The sequence below is a fragment of the Merops nubicus genome, unplaced genomic scaffold (genome assembly GCF_000691845.1).
Source record: "Merops nubicus isolate BGI_N331 unplaced genomic scaffold, ASM69184v1 scaffold10903, whole genome shotgun sequence".
NCBI classification, from domain to species: Eukaryota; Metazoa; Chordata; class Aves; order Coraciiformes; family Meropidae; genus Merops; species Merops nubicus.
In genome coordinates this window covers 36,698-49,261 of record NW_008598267.1, presented here as the reverse complement: position 1 = coordinate 49,261, position 12,564 = coordinate 36,698, and the positions used below count along the sequence as shown (strand labels likewise).

Here is a 12,564-nt window from a genome sequence, read left to right as displayed (position 1 = left end):
GATGATCTTGGAGGTCCCTTCCAACTTGAATGATTCTATGATATTCGAAACATTACGGAAACAGAACCTATACCAGCAGACATATCAAGTCTCACAATGAAAGAATTTCTGTTAGGGAGAAGTTTCTAGGGCAGGAGGAAGCAAAGGAGGAATTAAAAATAGAGGAAAAAATGCATGGTATGCACCCAAGTTGAGCCTGTTCCTGTGGTAAATTCAAGTAATAATGGAATTTTACATTGGACTAGGAAATGGCTTACTATCAAAAAATAAATGCCAAGACCTTTAACACAAACAAATGTCTGTGTGAAACTGGATATTTATTTTGAGAATGGCAGTCCTGACTCTGATGAGATCATTTAATTTTATTTACATGGTGACTATCATGCTAAATCATCCGGTTTAAAAATATACACAGAAGTAACTGGCTAGACCTACAGGGGAGACAGAGAGGTCAATTCTCAAAAAACAAAGTAGGAATCAACAGGAGATTAACACATGCAGCATAGCATTCATATAGCTATATTTCACGCTCAATCTCTGTAACCAATTTTACACTGGCATTGCTAATTCTGCTTTACATAGCACACTTGTCCCTCCAACAAGTCCCGTAGACATTTGCAAATAATTTGCAATAGTTATAGCAATGCTACCAACCATCCATGCAAACAACAGTGCTTATAATATCAATGCTAATATTCTTCTGGATTGGACAGTATTACGAATTCTGATTTTGTGATGCACTTCAATTGCCAGAATAAGTAGAGACACAGAGTTTGCACAATTGGCAGTTGTACCAACATCTGCAGAAAGTTCCTCAGAGAGATGTATTGACATGCTCCAAATGTCACTGGAAGTCTATCTGCAGTTTATTAACTATGCAGGAGAACAAGGAATGGTAGAGCAGCCTTAGGTCATGACAAACTAAGACATGAAGTTGTGTTTGGAAGCCACATAACTTCAGAGGCAACAGATAATGCATGAGAAACTACTCCATCTTTGCCACTGGGAAGCAGCTAAAACTATTAGCATATGGTTCCAAATTAGGAAAAACCTTTTCTGCTGACCATGTTATCCAACATATATGAAACCAAATATCTTAAAACATACCTTTCCCTTTCAGGTTTCACACTTGCAGTATTCTACTAATTCCTGTAGCTCATAATGAAGACATTTATTTTAAAGAGGCTGTCAATAAATCAGTAGTTTAGTGTCCTCAGGAGAGGCAAATGGATGACAGAACATTAGTCCTCAAAGCCTCTGCCCAGTTCATGAAGATTCACTTCCCATAGTCACAAAACCTAGAGTGGTGGCTTGTCTTGTTTTATCTTATATTCTACCTGGTAGGTCCACTTCCTTGTAAATAATATTTTAAATTTGAAATGCATAACTAAAATAACCTGGTCCAAAGTATTTAATTATCCACAAGAAATAAAAAGGAAAGCAGATCAGTCCTATCTTAATGCATGGATATTGCTACCATCTTTTCAGGTTTATATATTGCATAACATTTTAGCTGTTATTATACCCTCCACACGTGCAGCTGCCACAGGCAGAAAAAGGTTGCTTGTGTGCTGTTTTCTAAGGAATAACTTAGTGTGCTCAAATATTTCAAACAGGCAGCTTCTCAATGGGCAAATACAGAAGTCAGAAAGGCACTGTCACTATGACATGTCTGTGTGAATTTTCCAAGCTTCAACATATGTAATTATCTTAGCAGTGGAAGAATATGACCTAATAAGTTTTCCTGTGCCAACTGAGCCTTTTGTAGCTGTAGTGATGAATGCCTTTTTCTGTAAATGCTACAAAGCAAATAAGAATGAAAAACAGCAAAGAAATTCACATAGGAAAACTTCCTAGATTTGATATATACTTCAAATAAATCCAATGTATCCCATTAAAAATTAAAAAGAAGATGAATTCTACTCAAGTTATCTGAAAAAAAATACTCTTCAGAGGAGGAATAAATTATGCATATGTGAAAAATATAAATTATGTCAATCAGATTATATGGGATGTATCATGCTTGGGTCACCATCTTTAGAGTTATCATAAGGAATAAACACTCAACACATCACACGCACCACGACTGAATGGTTAACTCAAGCACATGAATTCTTCCATGCCCACATTCCTTTTAAGTCAGTTAACAACGTGACCATGTGAAAGTTATAGTTTCCCAAACTCACTTCACTTTTGTTTTCTCCTCTGCCTACATGCTTACTGGAAAAAAAAAAAAAAATCAATAAAAACACACAGATGATATACATTCTAACATAACTCTGTAAAATAGTATTTTAATCTGAAAAGGATTTATTGTTCTGAGAAAATCCATACGATGTGGATCACATAGTTTATAAGTTTGCATGTATCTGAAATTACCGCTTTGTAAATGCATAAGACAACCAAAAAAAAAGCATTTATGTCTTAGGACACAGACACCATATCCTTTGAACCCACTGCTCTTTTGTCTCACAGCTCTGTTAAACAGTCAGCTGCTGCCAGATGCTCTAGCTAGAAATGGTCACAGATGGTCAGTTGTCCACTTAACAGACCAGAATGCTCTCCTCAAATCTACCCTAAAACAGCATCTCAGCCGTACGCAGCAGATGAGAAATCTGAGCATGGTCAACAGGCTACTTGGCCTAGTGAAGACTGTAGGTCAATTCTGGTTGTTTAGTCAAGATCAAATCTCCACACTACCCCTAAGTAAACTACCTCAACAGACTTCATGATCACACCTTTTTATGAAATAAATTCTCAGTTATATATGTAAACAGAAGCATCTTCTACCTAGGCACAATACCAACACATCTGTACTAATACACATCACAAGAGCTACAGGAGGAAACAGTCAGGTGATCAAGGGAAAGACTCCAATGGGACTCTGCAAGCTCTGTGCCCTAATCTTTGTCCTGCTTTTTGTCCTTTTTTCTCCTTAAAAATAGTAACAGGACAATATACACAAGGACTGCTTGCTAATAGGGTGAGCAAGTGGTGCTTGTTGTGTGGTATAGCTCCGAGAAAGGCTACAAAAACCAGAGAAATAGGCTAGAAATACTAGAGAAAAATCTTTGGTGTTTTGTATTAATGTTTCACTCTTCCTAGATCAGGCATAAACACACAAAAGCTGGAAAAAAAAATGTGTACTAAACTGAATATTAAAAAGACACATCATTTACCAGCAGTACTTACTAACTTTAAATTCTGTATCTTGTGATAAGTAGCTGGGTGTCCTTCCAGCTTACACAAGATTTACAAGATCTGGTTATCTAAGAGTTGTGCAACACATTTTGGGAGAGGATTATTCTATCAGCATCATAACTCAAGCTTGCAAAGCTTGTTGTTGCGAAAATACATGGCCAAACCTAATGTTGGTGACTTACAGGTCTAATGATTTAAGCTTTTGAAGATGTCCTTTGACTTTTGCTGTCTTCCAGAATAGTTAAGAAATATTTTATATACTCACCTAAACCACTGACAGTATACTCAAGATCACTAGCATCCAACAAAATTGGTCCGTTCTCCTGTTGACCTTCTTCCTTGTAGTACAGCTTGTACCCCTGAATAGTTGCAGTGTCCTCAGAGTCCTGCTGCCATTGTACTGTAATGGTTGTACAGTTCATTGGCTCCAAACGCAGCTCAGGAGACCTTGGTGCTGGTTTTAGAAAAATGCATATTATATTCTTATAGTCCACAAACAACTGATTTTCACACAAAAATCTAGGTGCCCATCAGTCCAAAGTTCACTCAAGACTTTGATTCTAGCTCATCTGTGTACTCTCATAATTATTTCTTTATTATGATGTCTGACTCTCTAGAAGCTAATCTAACAATTTAATTGTATGCTAAATCAGAATATAAACATATAAATAAATTAATTAAATTTATAAGATAGTCATTTCCAAAGAAAAACAAAAACACTTCACAGATAGTTATAGAATTACCTCCTGTTTTAAAGTGAGCCAGAGCAAGCGTGGTTAACAATAACATCACACTTCATTGGTTGCTAAGAATTAGCTATAGTAGTCAAAACTCTATGAAATTCAAAGTGGATGGACATGAACTACAGCTAAGAAATAAAGTTACAAATGAAAAGCTAAATATTTTTCAAGCTGTTGATGTAAAGTTGAATACTCTTTTGCATGGCTTTACTAAACAATAATGTAATCCAAAGCTCAATTATAACTAATTAAATTAGATTTCAAATAGCAAGTCTATTTGCACACTCAAACATGTGCTTTTTTTTTTTTTGGAATACAGACATACGTGATTCAACTTGGATCCGCTAAGTACCTGGTACACTCTGAAAATGTGTAATGTTCTAACTTGCAGAAAGGTATTTTACACTGAACAACAATGGGGTTTGGGGTTTTTGGATTTTTTAATTCAAATTACATAGAACAGAAGAGAGCTGTGCTACCACTGAAAATGAGATTAGAGGCCAAATCTTTTGAGCAGCTCACAAACATGAATTAAAGTTTCCTGCCACCATGTCAAATATGAGAACATCAACACATGGAAACAATCAAAGATTAACACCAAAATACTATATCAGCTTTTCCTTCTGCTGTTAACATATAAGACCCTTCATAAGACAGATTAGTTCCTCTTCAACTTTTGATCCTGAAACTATGTATTCACTGTATTTAATCTATCACAGGAATTGGAAGTTTGTGCAGATTATACACAGAATCATGGTTAGAGCACTATTCTCTAGATCACCAGAACAAGAACATGTAATGAAAAAATCTGTCGCATCCTTGCATTACCTGTCAGAAAAAAATTTACCTTCAGATGAAGCCTACAACTGATACCATCTCTAGGCTGCCAGAATTACCTTTCACACTTGTAGCTTTGGGAGTCCGGTGGGAAGTCCACAAAGATGCCTCTCCCCAGCCAATCCTTGTTGCAGCAGTGATACGAACCAAGTACACACTGTCAGGCCTCAGGCCTTCGAGGAGATACTCATCTGAAGTCCCTGGAAGCTCCAAGACTTGGATTTTGGTCTCTGTGCTGAGGCGGAAAGACAGACGGTACAGGACCACTTGACCTCTCCTGTATTTTGCAGGAATTGGCAGCCAAGAGATGAGAATATCTGTAGGACTCCTGCTTGTCAGACTAATTTCAGGAGCTCTCAAGGGAACTAAAAAGGAAAAGTTAAAAGCTTTTGAACTCAGGGAAAAGAAGGATTGAAAATTCTCATCTGATACCTTAGTCTGTGATGAGGTGCCAGTAATGTAAATAATCCAAGAAGTTGTGTAGATGCTTGTTTATTTTAAGGATAACTTAACACTTCTCATACTTCTCACCTTCTGCATGCAGCATAGCCTCATCAAGCACCTCTCTGTAAGGCCCTCAACATTTTCTTTTCTTATTGCTGCCAGCAGTAACCAAAAGTAATCAGCACCTTACTATTCGGACAAGCCAACTGTCAAGGTTAGATGCAGCTGCTTAAACTGAGAGCCCAGTCAACAACCTGGATGGCTGGAAGACTCAGTTCAGTGCATGTATTCTTCTGCCAGCCATGTAAGGAGGGTAGTAACACTCCTGTCAAAGAGACAGGCAGACAACTGGAACTGGCAATATTCCATGCTGCCAGAGCTTAACCCTGTCAGAACTTATTAATCAGTTCTAATGAACTATACTTAACCATTTGTTGTTGCCATGATGCTCATATTAGTTAAATAAAACTAGAATTCAATGAAAGAAGTCAGTTAAGGTGTTTTGTGACAAAACAAACAAAACTTTTTTTTTTTTTTTTGTATAGCAGATTTTATTCCTACATATCCTACAAAAATTCAAAAGCTGCAGTGGGTGTGCCATTTGATTCACATTTCAGATCCCCGGGAGAGTCCTAACAACTAAATCCTAGGCTACCATCAAATTCTAAACACTGGAGGTCTTGGAGATCTAGAAGTTTTTTACATGATAATGAAACGTCTTTCAGCATATAAAAAAACATCTTTCTATATATAATGTAATACATAATGTTGCCCTGTCAGAAAGTTATTTTATTCTCATTGCTTTTATCAGCTGGCTCAGTCTTACACTGCATACATCCAGAAGTCTCACTGATGTCAACGGAAATTCGTGATCTTCAAGAGCTGCTACCACTGGATAGCATGTTTCTATTCAATGCAAATAAAACTGTTCACCTAAATCAGTTGTATTTGTCTTACCATCTTCAAGGGTGTGCTGAGTCACGTGATCTGACATCTGACTGGCTCCCAAAGGCATGTAAGCTACAATATAGAAGGTGTAGTTGCTGGCTGGTTCCAAGTCGTCAATAATGTAATGGGTTGTGTCATTTCCAATGACCACTTGGTACTCTTCATTATTTAGACCTGCCATAAAACAAGGGTTAGATAAAAAATACCCAGACAATCCCTAAACATCACAGTATCTTGGCCTTAAGAGCTCAGAAGATTATTTTATGTTCTTCCTCAGCCTACCCCTATTTTTTCAACCCTACTAAGCAAAAGATCTTTTATGCACAAGAGTAACTGTGTCTTGCTGCAGTGTAGATTATGGTGTTTAATGATTTTCCTGAATAAGGGATGCTGAATGCAATTCTAAACTCTATTTAGAATTAGTCACAACAAACTGTGCCCAATGTACAGTAACACAACCGGCAAGCTCTAACAGCCTTATCATTCATACCCAGCTTTTAAATCTAATTGTTTAGAGTCAGGGAGTTTTTTTCAAAACCTATTTACAGGGCCTTTCTATAGCAGACTGTGAGGAATGTGAGGGCTCCACTCCATCAAAAACAAAACAAACACCACCACTCCATCCCCCTGCCAAAAGAAAAAACAAACAGAATTTATTTATCAGAAGGATCTCATTTTAGTCCTGCAAATTGTATTACATGTGATTGACATTTTTTTTCCTTTAATTTGGAGAAAGGCCAAAAAGAACAGATGAGAAAGAACTTCAAAAATGTTTAGCTCCTTAGTTAGTTGTTAAAAAAAAAAAGGAAAAAATTCTCATGAATTCACATTAAAATATGCATAGCGATGCACACGGCAGTCCTTGTCTTTGTTGGGCTTTATTCCTATAGAGGAAGGCTATAAAGTGGAATAGGTGTGCTGAAAGCTGCTGCCTTAGCGAACAATTCACACCAAGTGCATGTCAACTTAATCAAAACTTTGTAAGAGCCAGCTCCTCCTCTTCACAACTGAATTTATAAACAAAACGAAAGGCAAATTCCCCCATTAAGTTTTCCCACATTTATGAATTAACTTGATAGCATTTTAATTAGACAAGATTACGAGCATTTCACAACAGACTAGTTAATGGCTTGTTAATTAGGAATTGCAAGGCACGATTTCTGACCTGCTAAACAAGATCCTTGAGCTCAAATTAAAAGGACTTGTTCTCTCATTGAATGGATTGCTAGGCTTCATGGAGAGGCCCTAATGAAACAGCCATAATAGAGAACAAGGCTTGCCATCCACCACAATCAGTGTTCCCTTTGTGCCTCTTCTAAATCACTAACAAGGAATTAACACACTCCAACATGAACGCTCATCAGAGCCTTATTCCTCTTGCTACTATGACCCTGATTTGAATGCAAAATATTCCCCTTAAAGAAAGAAAAACACAGAACCACAAAACCCCCACCTGTTAGTTTCTTCAACTAACTTGATTAAAACACTAACTTTTTGTTGGTGTTTTTGTTTTGTTTGTTTTTTAAATAGGGAAGAGGACCTGAACTTGTTTTTACAGTGAAACAACAGAATTCCCAAGTTGTGAAATTAAACGATGAGTGATGGTATCTTTTGTATTCAAACACCTACCACATTGTGTAGTCTATAGAAAAGATTATACAAAACTGCTTACAATTAGTGTACTATCCATTTTTCCTGTTTGAAGTTTATAGAATCATAAGCATCAGTACAATATAATAAACTTAGCAAGCATGTTTCTTCTTTTGTATTAAAATGTTTTTTGCTTGCACTGACAAATGTGGTTCCTAACTAAAACAAGAGGGCAATACATGAACATAATGAATAAAGTTACACATAAGAATCTTTAAGTAAAATGTATTCTAAGTCAGAGAGATCCAAGATAATTTTTAATCTTCATTAATACCTGAAACTGGGGGAGGGCAGACTGGAGAAAGAGAGGCTGAAAGGAGTAAGGAAAGCAATACATCCATACAAACTACTTACATTAATACCTAACTATCAAGAATTGTTACAGAGTAACTAAGCTGCTGGCAGCGTCAGCAGTCTATGTTAGCAACTCTATGGCCCAGTATCATGAAGATTCTCCTTAATATTTAATTTGCACTCATTTAAGTATAGTTGGTTGTAAATTTACATTAGAGAGATGACTAATGCAATACTTTCTCACAAAGGCATTTCCTAGGCGTCTATAACATAATAATGCCTCTGGTATGTGGGCAACATCCTCAGAAAGGTTTACAGACTACCACTTAGAAAGTAATTATTTTTACAGAAGTACAATCCACTAACCTCTGAAGCTCTACATTTTTTCTATGAAATGAGACTAAGTGGTTTTATGTCCTGAATTATCTGTTACCACACTATCATGCTACCCAAGGAAAAATGCATACAAATACCTGTGTTTTGATTCCCAAAACTGTAATAACACAGCCCTCCCTAGTCCCCCTGTGTGAATTTCTTCACTAATGGGAAAAGATGCACAATAGAATTATAGTAAATAAATATTACAAGGTGGTCTGGAAAGATGAAAAATTGACTATTTGAGAAAACCAATTCAAATACATCACAAGTTTTTTGGTTGGGTGCCTGCTTTTGTTTGGACTTTGTTTTGTTTTTTAAACCAAGAAAAGCTACAATCTCCTTTCACAAGATACCTTTGGATAAATAAGCAAATAAAGCAGGGATTTTAAAACGATTTTGCAGAAAACATATTTCAGAAGATAGCTCCTTTCACTACTGTGCAAGAGAATTTCCTGCACAAATACAGACTTTCCTAAGGAGAGTTTTCCAGTTTTCTTTGAAGTTACTCAGTCTCTGCTCTCTACACTGGCACTGGACATAGAATTAGGCAGATAACTTATCTAGTGTGACTTTATTCATATTAGCTTTAAGAGGGAGTTGTGAGCACAATACCTCAGTGACTGAAAGTGTAGGAGGTAATGTCCCTCACCTCTTGTCTTCATTATCTTTTAAAACTCTTTCCTTTCTTCCTTATGACAAAATTTTCTTGTGTCCTGAAATATTCCACTTGCAAAAGCAAAGGCAGCTAGCTATTTCTGCATCAGTATTAGAGTAATTAAGCTGCCCTTCCTGTCCTCTGCTTAGCAGATGGCAGACTGGCATTCCACACAGAGCTGAGCATCTGCAGTCCTGTCCTTGAATAAACCACTTACTGAATAGAAAAGGAAAAAGAAAACACTCCTAGAAAACAGAGTTGCACTGCAGCTTAGTTTTAAGCCATGCACCTAATGAATTTTCAAGTAATTTGCCAATCACCTCTTCTGGTTATGAAAAATGCCTGGTTTCTACCACCTTAAGGATTACCTTAGCTTAAAGCAGTTATATAATACAAAGGGATTTTAAAATGTCTAGTTACTCATTTTTATTCCAACTATCCCCTTTTATATAGGAATTTATAGATCATTTCAGAGACTAGAAAAAACTTTCATGGCTATTTCATCATCTTTTAGAGCTTGAGTACACTTATTATAGGAGACCAAGGGGTGAAAGGAGAGTGGATTTTACCATTCAGCCAATATTCATTCTAAGAGAAGATAGTTAAGCCAATAAAGTATCAATTATTCTGCTCTGAAATATATGAAAGCCAGTAAAGTCACAAGAATTTGAGGATCTAGACAAAAGAGCTCTCTCTGGTGAAAAGTTGCAACTTGGTAAGTCTCCAGGATTCTGTTGTAGGCTCTGTCAAGCACACAAATGGAAGAGAGCAGGCAGACAGTAGGCTCAGGACAGAAGGAAACCCAGATAGCAGTATGGAGGCCTGGGGTTCTAAATTCCATTCCTAACTTCAAAATCTGCTCACTGAAGCAACCAGACAAAGGTGAGTTGGAAGAATGCAGTCCCACAAATTAGATCACGTGGCAAAAGCATTTTTCCCCAAGCATCCCTGTAGATCACAACACAGATTTATTATCTGGTATGCATTGATGCAACCCTGGTTACAAACCATTCAAATTTGACAGTCTTTGCCAGGACATTCAAGTTCCTACCACATGCAAGTAGTTAAAACGGTATTTAAATCAAACTGCTTACCTTCTGCTTTCATGTAATGCACAGAGTATGCAATCACTTTGTCTGAATTATACAGTGGCCTTTCCCATGCTAGCAGGATCGCTGAGCTTGACATTGTTTCAGCATGGACATTGTAAGGTGCACTTGGTCTGTCTTCAGACATAACTACAGTAAGCCTGGCCCTGGAGAGAATAGATCCCTGGCTATTCTCAGCCATACACTGATAAATGGCATCATCTTCAGGAATGATCTGGTTAATCACCAATTTACTGAATCCAAAAGGAAGAAAAAGGGAGAAAAAAGCTTACATCCTGGATAAACTTAGCTTATCATAATGCAAAAACAGTTATGTTCATCTCAGATTCATGACTTCAGTATAATTGACTTATACTAAGAGTGCCACAAACTCTTCCTTTAAAAAATGGAGGTACAGCTGTGAAATTCAGCAACTTGGAGCGTTCCCCAAAACTTGCCATGTTTATGTTTATGCCTGCAAAGCCAGGCACAGTGAAAACAAAACTGTTAATCTATTTCCTGCCTGCAAAAAGCAGAATCTTAGGCTTGCAATTTCTCAACCAACTCAACCAACTCTGTAATATGAGCTGCTCACTCTACAGAAGTAGTGAAACTACAGAGTAGCCTCTGAGAACTAGCAAGATTCCGATTTCTGCTACACTATGTAAATCCAGAGCAACTCTGTAATAAAACTCTTCAGTTTCCGCCCCCCCCCCCGGTAAGGGAGTGATCACAAAAAGCTTTGCAGAGGGTTTTAGGTATTGACTAATCTGTGTTCCTTCTGCCAAGGAAATGCCCATAACTACATTTAATAACTATTTTCATGTTTACTTGTGTTATATCTTGCTTGGCTATATTTAGTCACTGGAATTTCATCCTTTGGTAGCACATCACTAGCACAGCTCTCATACAGCAATTGCAATCTTACCTGTTGTACATTTTTATTCTACCATTGGAGTGTATTCTCCTTCCATTTTTTAACCATGAAATTTTAGGGGCAGGATTTCCTTCTGCCTGGCAAGCAAACCGAGCAGTACCAGCTCTAGGCCTTGTTAAACTTTCTGGCCATTCCACAAATGAAGGTGGAGCTATAGGTAAGTAACAGGGGAAGGAAAAAAAAAAAAAATGGTCAAGACCCCACAAACGCAAGGCCAGTCAGAATAATGAATTTTCTACACACAAACCCCTCTCCTCAGGCCACTCAAATATATACATAGCCCTGCAGAAAGCACATTCCATGTAAACAAAGCATACTTGTTTAAAGATACTTACTATCTGCACAGAGAGCAACATTTCTACACATTTTTGTTCGTGTATTTATGAATACAAACAAATCGAACTCCAGTCTATGGCATACTGCTCACAAAAAAAAAAAAAAATATATATATATATAGTGTGTGTGTATATATGTTACATATTTCTGCTTTGTTAGTGTTGAAAGTCTGCCTTCCCCAAGCAAACATTGCACCCAAGTATCTCCAAGTGCAAATAAACCGATAGTTTATAACTCAGACCATGAGTATCTGACACTTCTCATCTAAGTCAACAGACAGAAGGCAGCCACAGTGCTGCAAGCTGCTTCATCTATGCAGTCTCCCTACAGCCCTTGGTGCATTATGCTTGAGAAAGAAATTGAGCCCAGTCAGTACACAGCACAACTCAAGACACACAAGACATTGAAACACAGTGTGGAAGTTCAAGCAGGCTCACCCAGCACACTGAGAGTTGCCATCGCTACCGTGAAGTTTCGTGTGCCTGGAATAGTGGCTCGACAGACATACACGCCTGCGTGCTGCACCTTTATGTCAGAGATCATGAGGTTCCCATTTCCAAGGACACGAGTACTGAAGACATCAATGGACTTATGGTCTATTTGAGACAGTAGGAGAAGTGTGATTACAAGGTTGCTCAATCTATCTAAATAACTTATCTAAATATAGCTGGCTAGGCAGTAATGGCATAGATTAGAGTTTAAAAGCCAAAAGATGCAAGGGGAAAGCACAGATGAGCTTTCAGAGGTTTCCATTTTGTATTTGCTTTGCTATTCACTCAATTGATCTGACCATTCAGATGGCTGGGTCTCCCAATTTGGTAAGTGATTTACATCCGAAATTCCCCATCACAGCTGAAAAACTAATGCCGTTTTCCCAGTCAGCCTCCTCAATTGCCTTGCACTATGACTCAGCAGTCATCACTACCAACATCTACATCATCTTTTCAAACAGGGATCCTTCCAAATTATGCTGGCAACAAAATGAGTATATTTGATAATTGTGTATTTCCTTCTATTTTCATAGCAAGTGCTCTGACCGTTGGGTATCTTTTTTCT

The 12,564-nt window shown here is 37.5% G+C and overlaps 1 protein-coding gene across 1 annotated transcript in view; it reads right to left on the bottom strand.

Annotated features, from left to right (window-relative positions):
* Positions 1-3,466: 3,466 nt before the first annotated feature.
* PRTG (protogenin) overlaps positions 3,467-12,564 on the bottom strand; it is a gene marked incomplete at both ends in the record, with an annotated part of 45,638 nt that continues 36,540 nt past the window's right edge. The window contains 6 exons of the mRNA XM_008936993.1: positions 3,467-3,655; positions 4,838-5,143; positions 6,180-6,344; positions 10,242-10,489; positions 11,164-11,323; positions 11,946-12,104. Coding sequence (XP_008935241.1) covers positions 3,467-3,655; positions 4,838-5,143; positions 6,180-6,344; positions 10,242-10,489; positions 11,164-11,323; positions 11,946-12,104 — 1,227 coding nt within the window. The remainder of the gene's footprint in view (positions 3,656-4,837; positions 5,144-6,179; positions 6,345-10,241; positions 10,490-11,163; positions 11,324-11,945; positions 12,105-12,564) is intronic.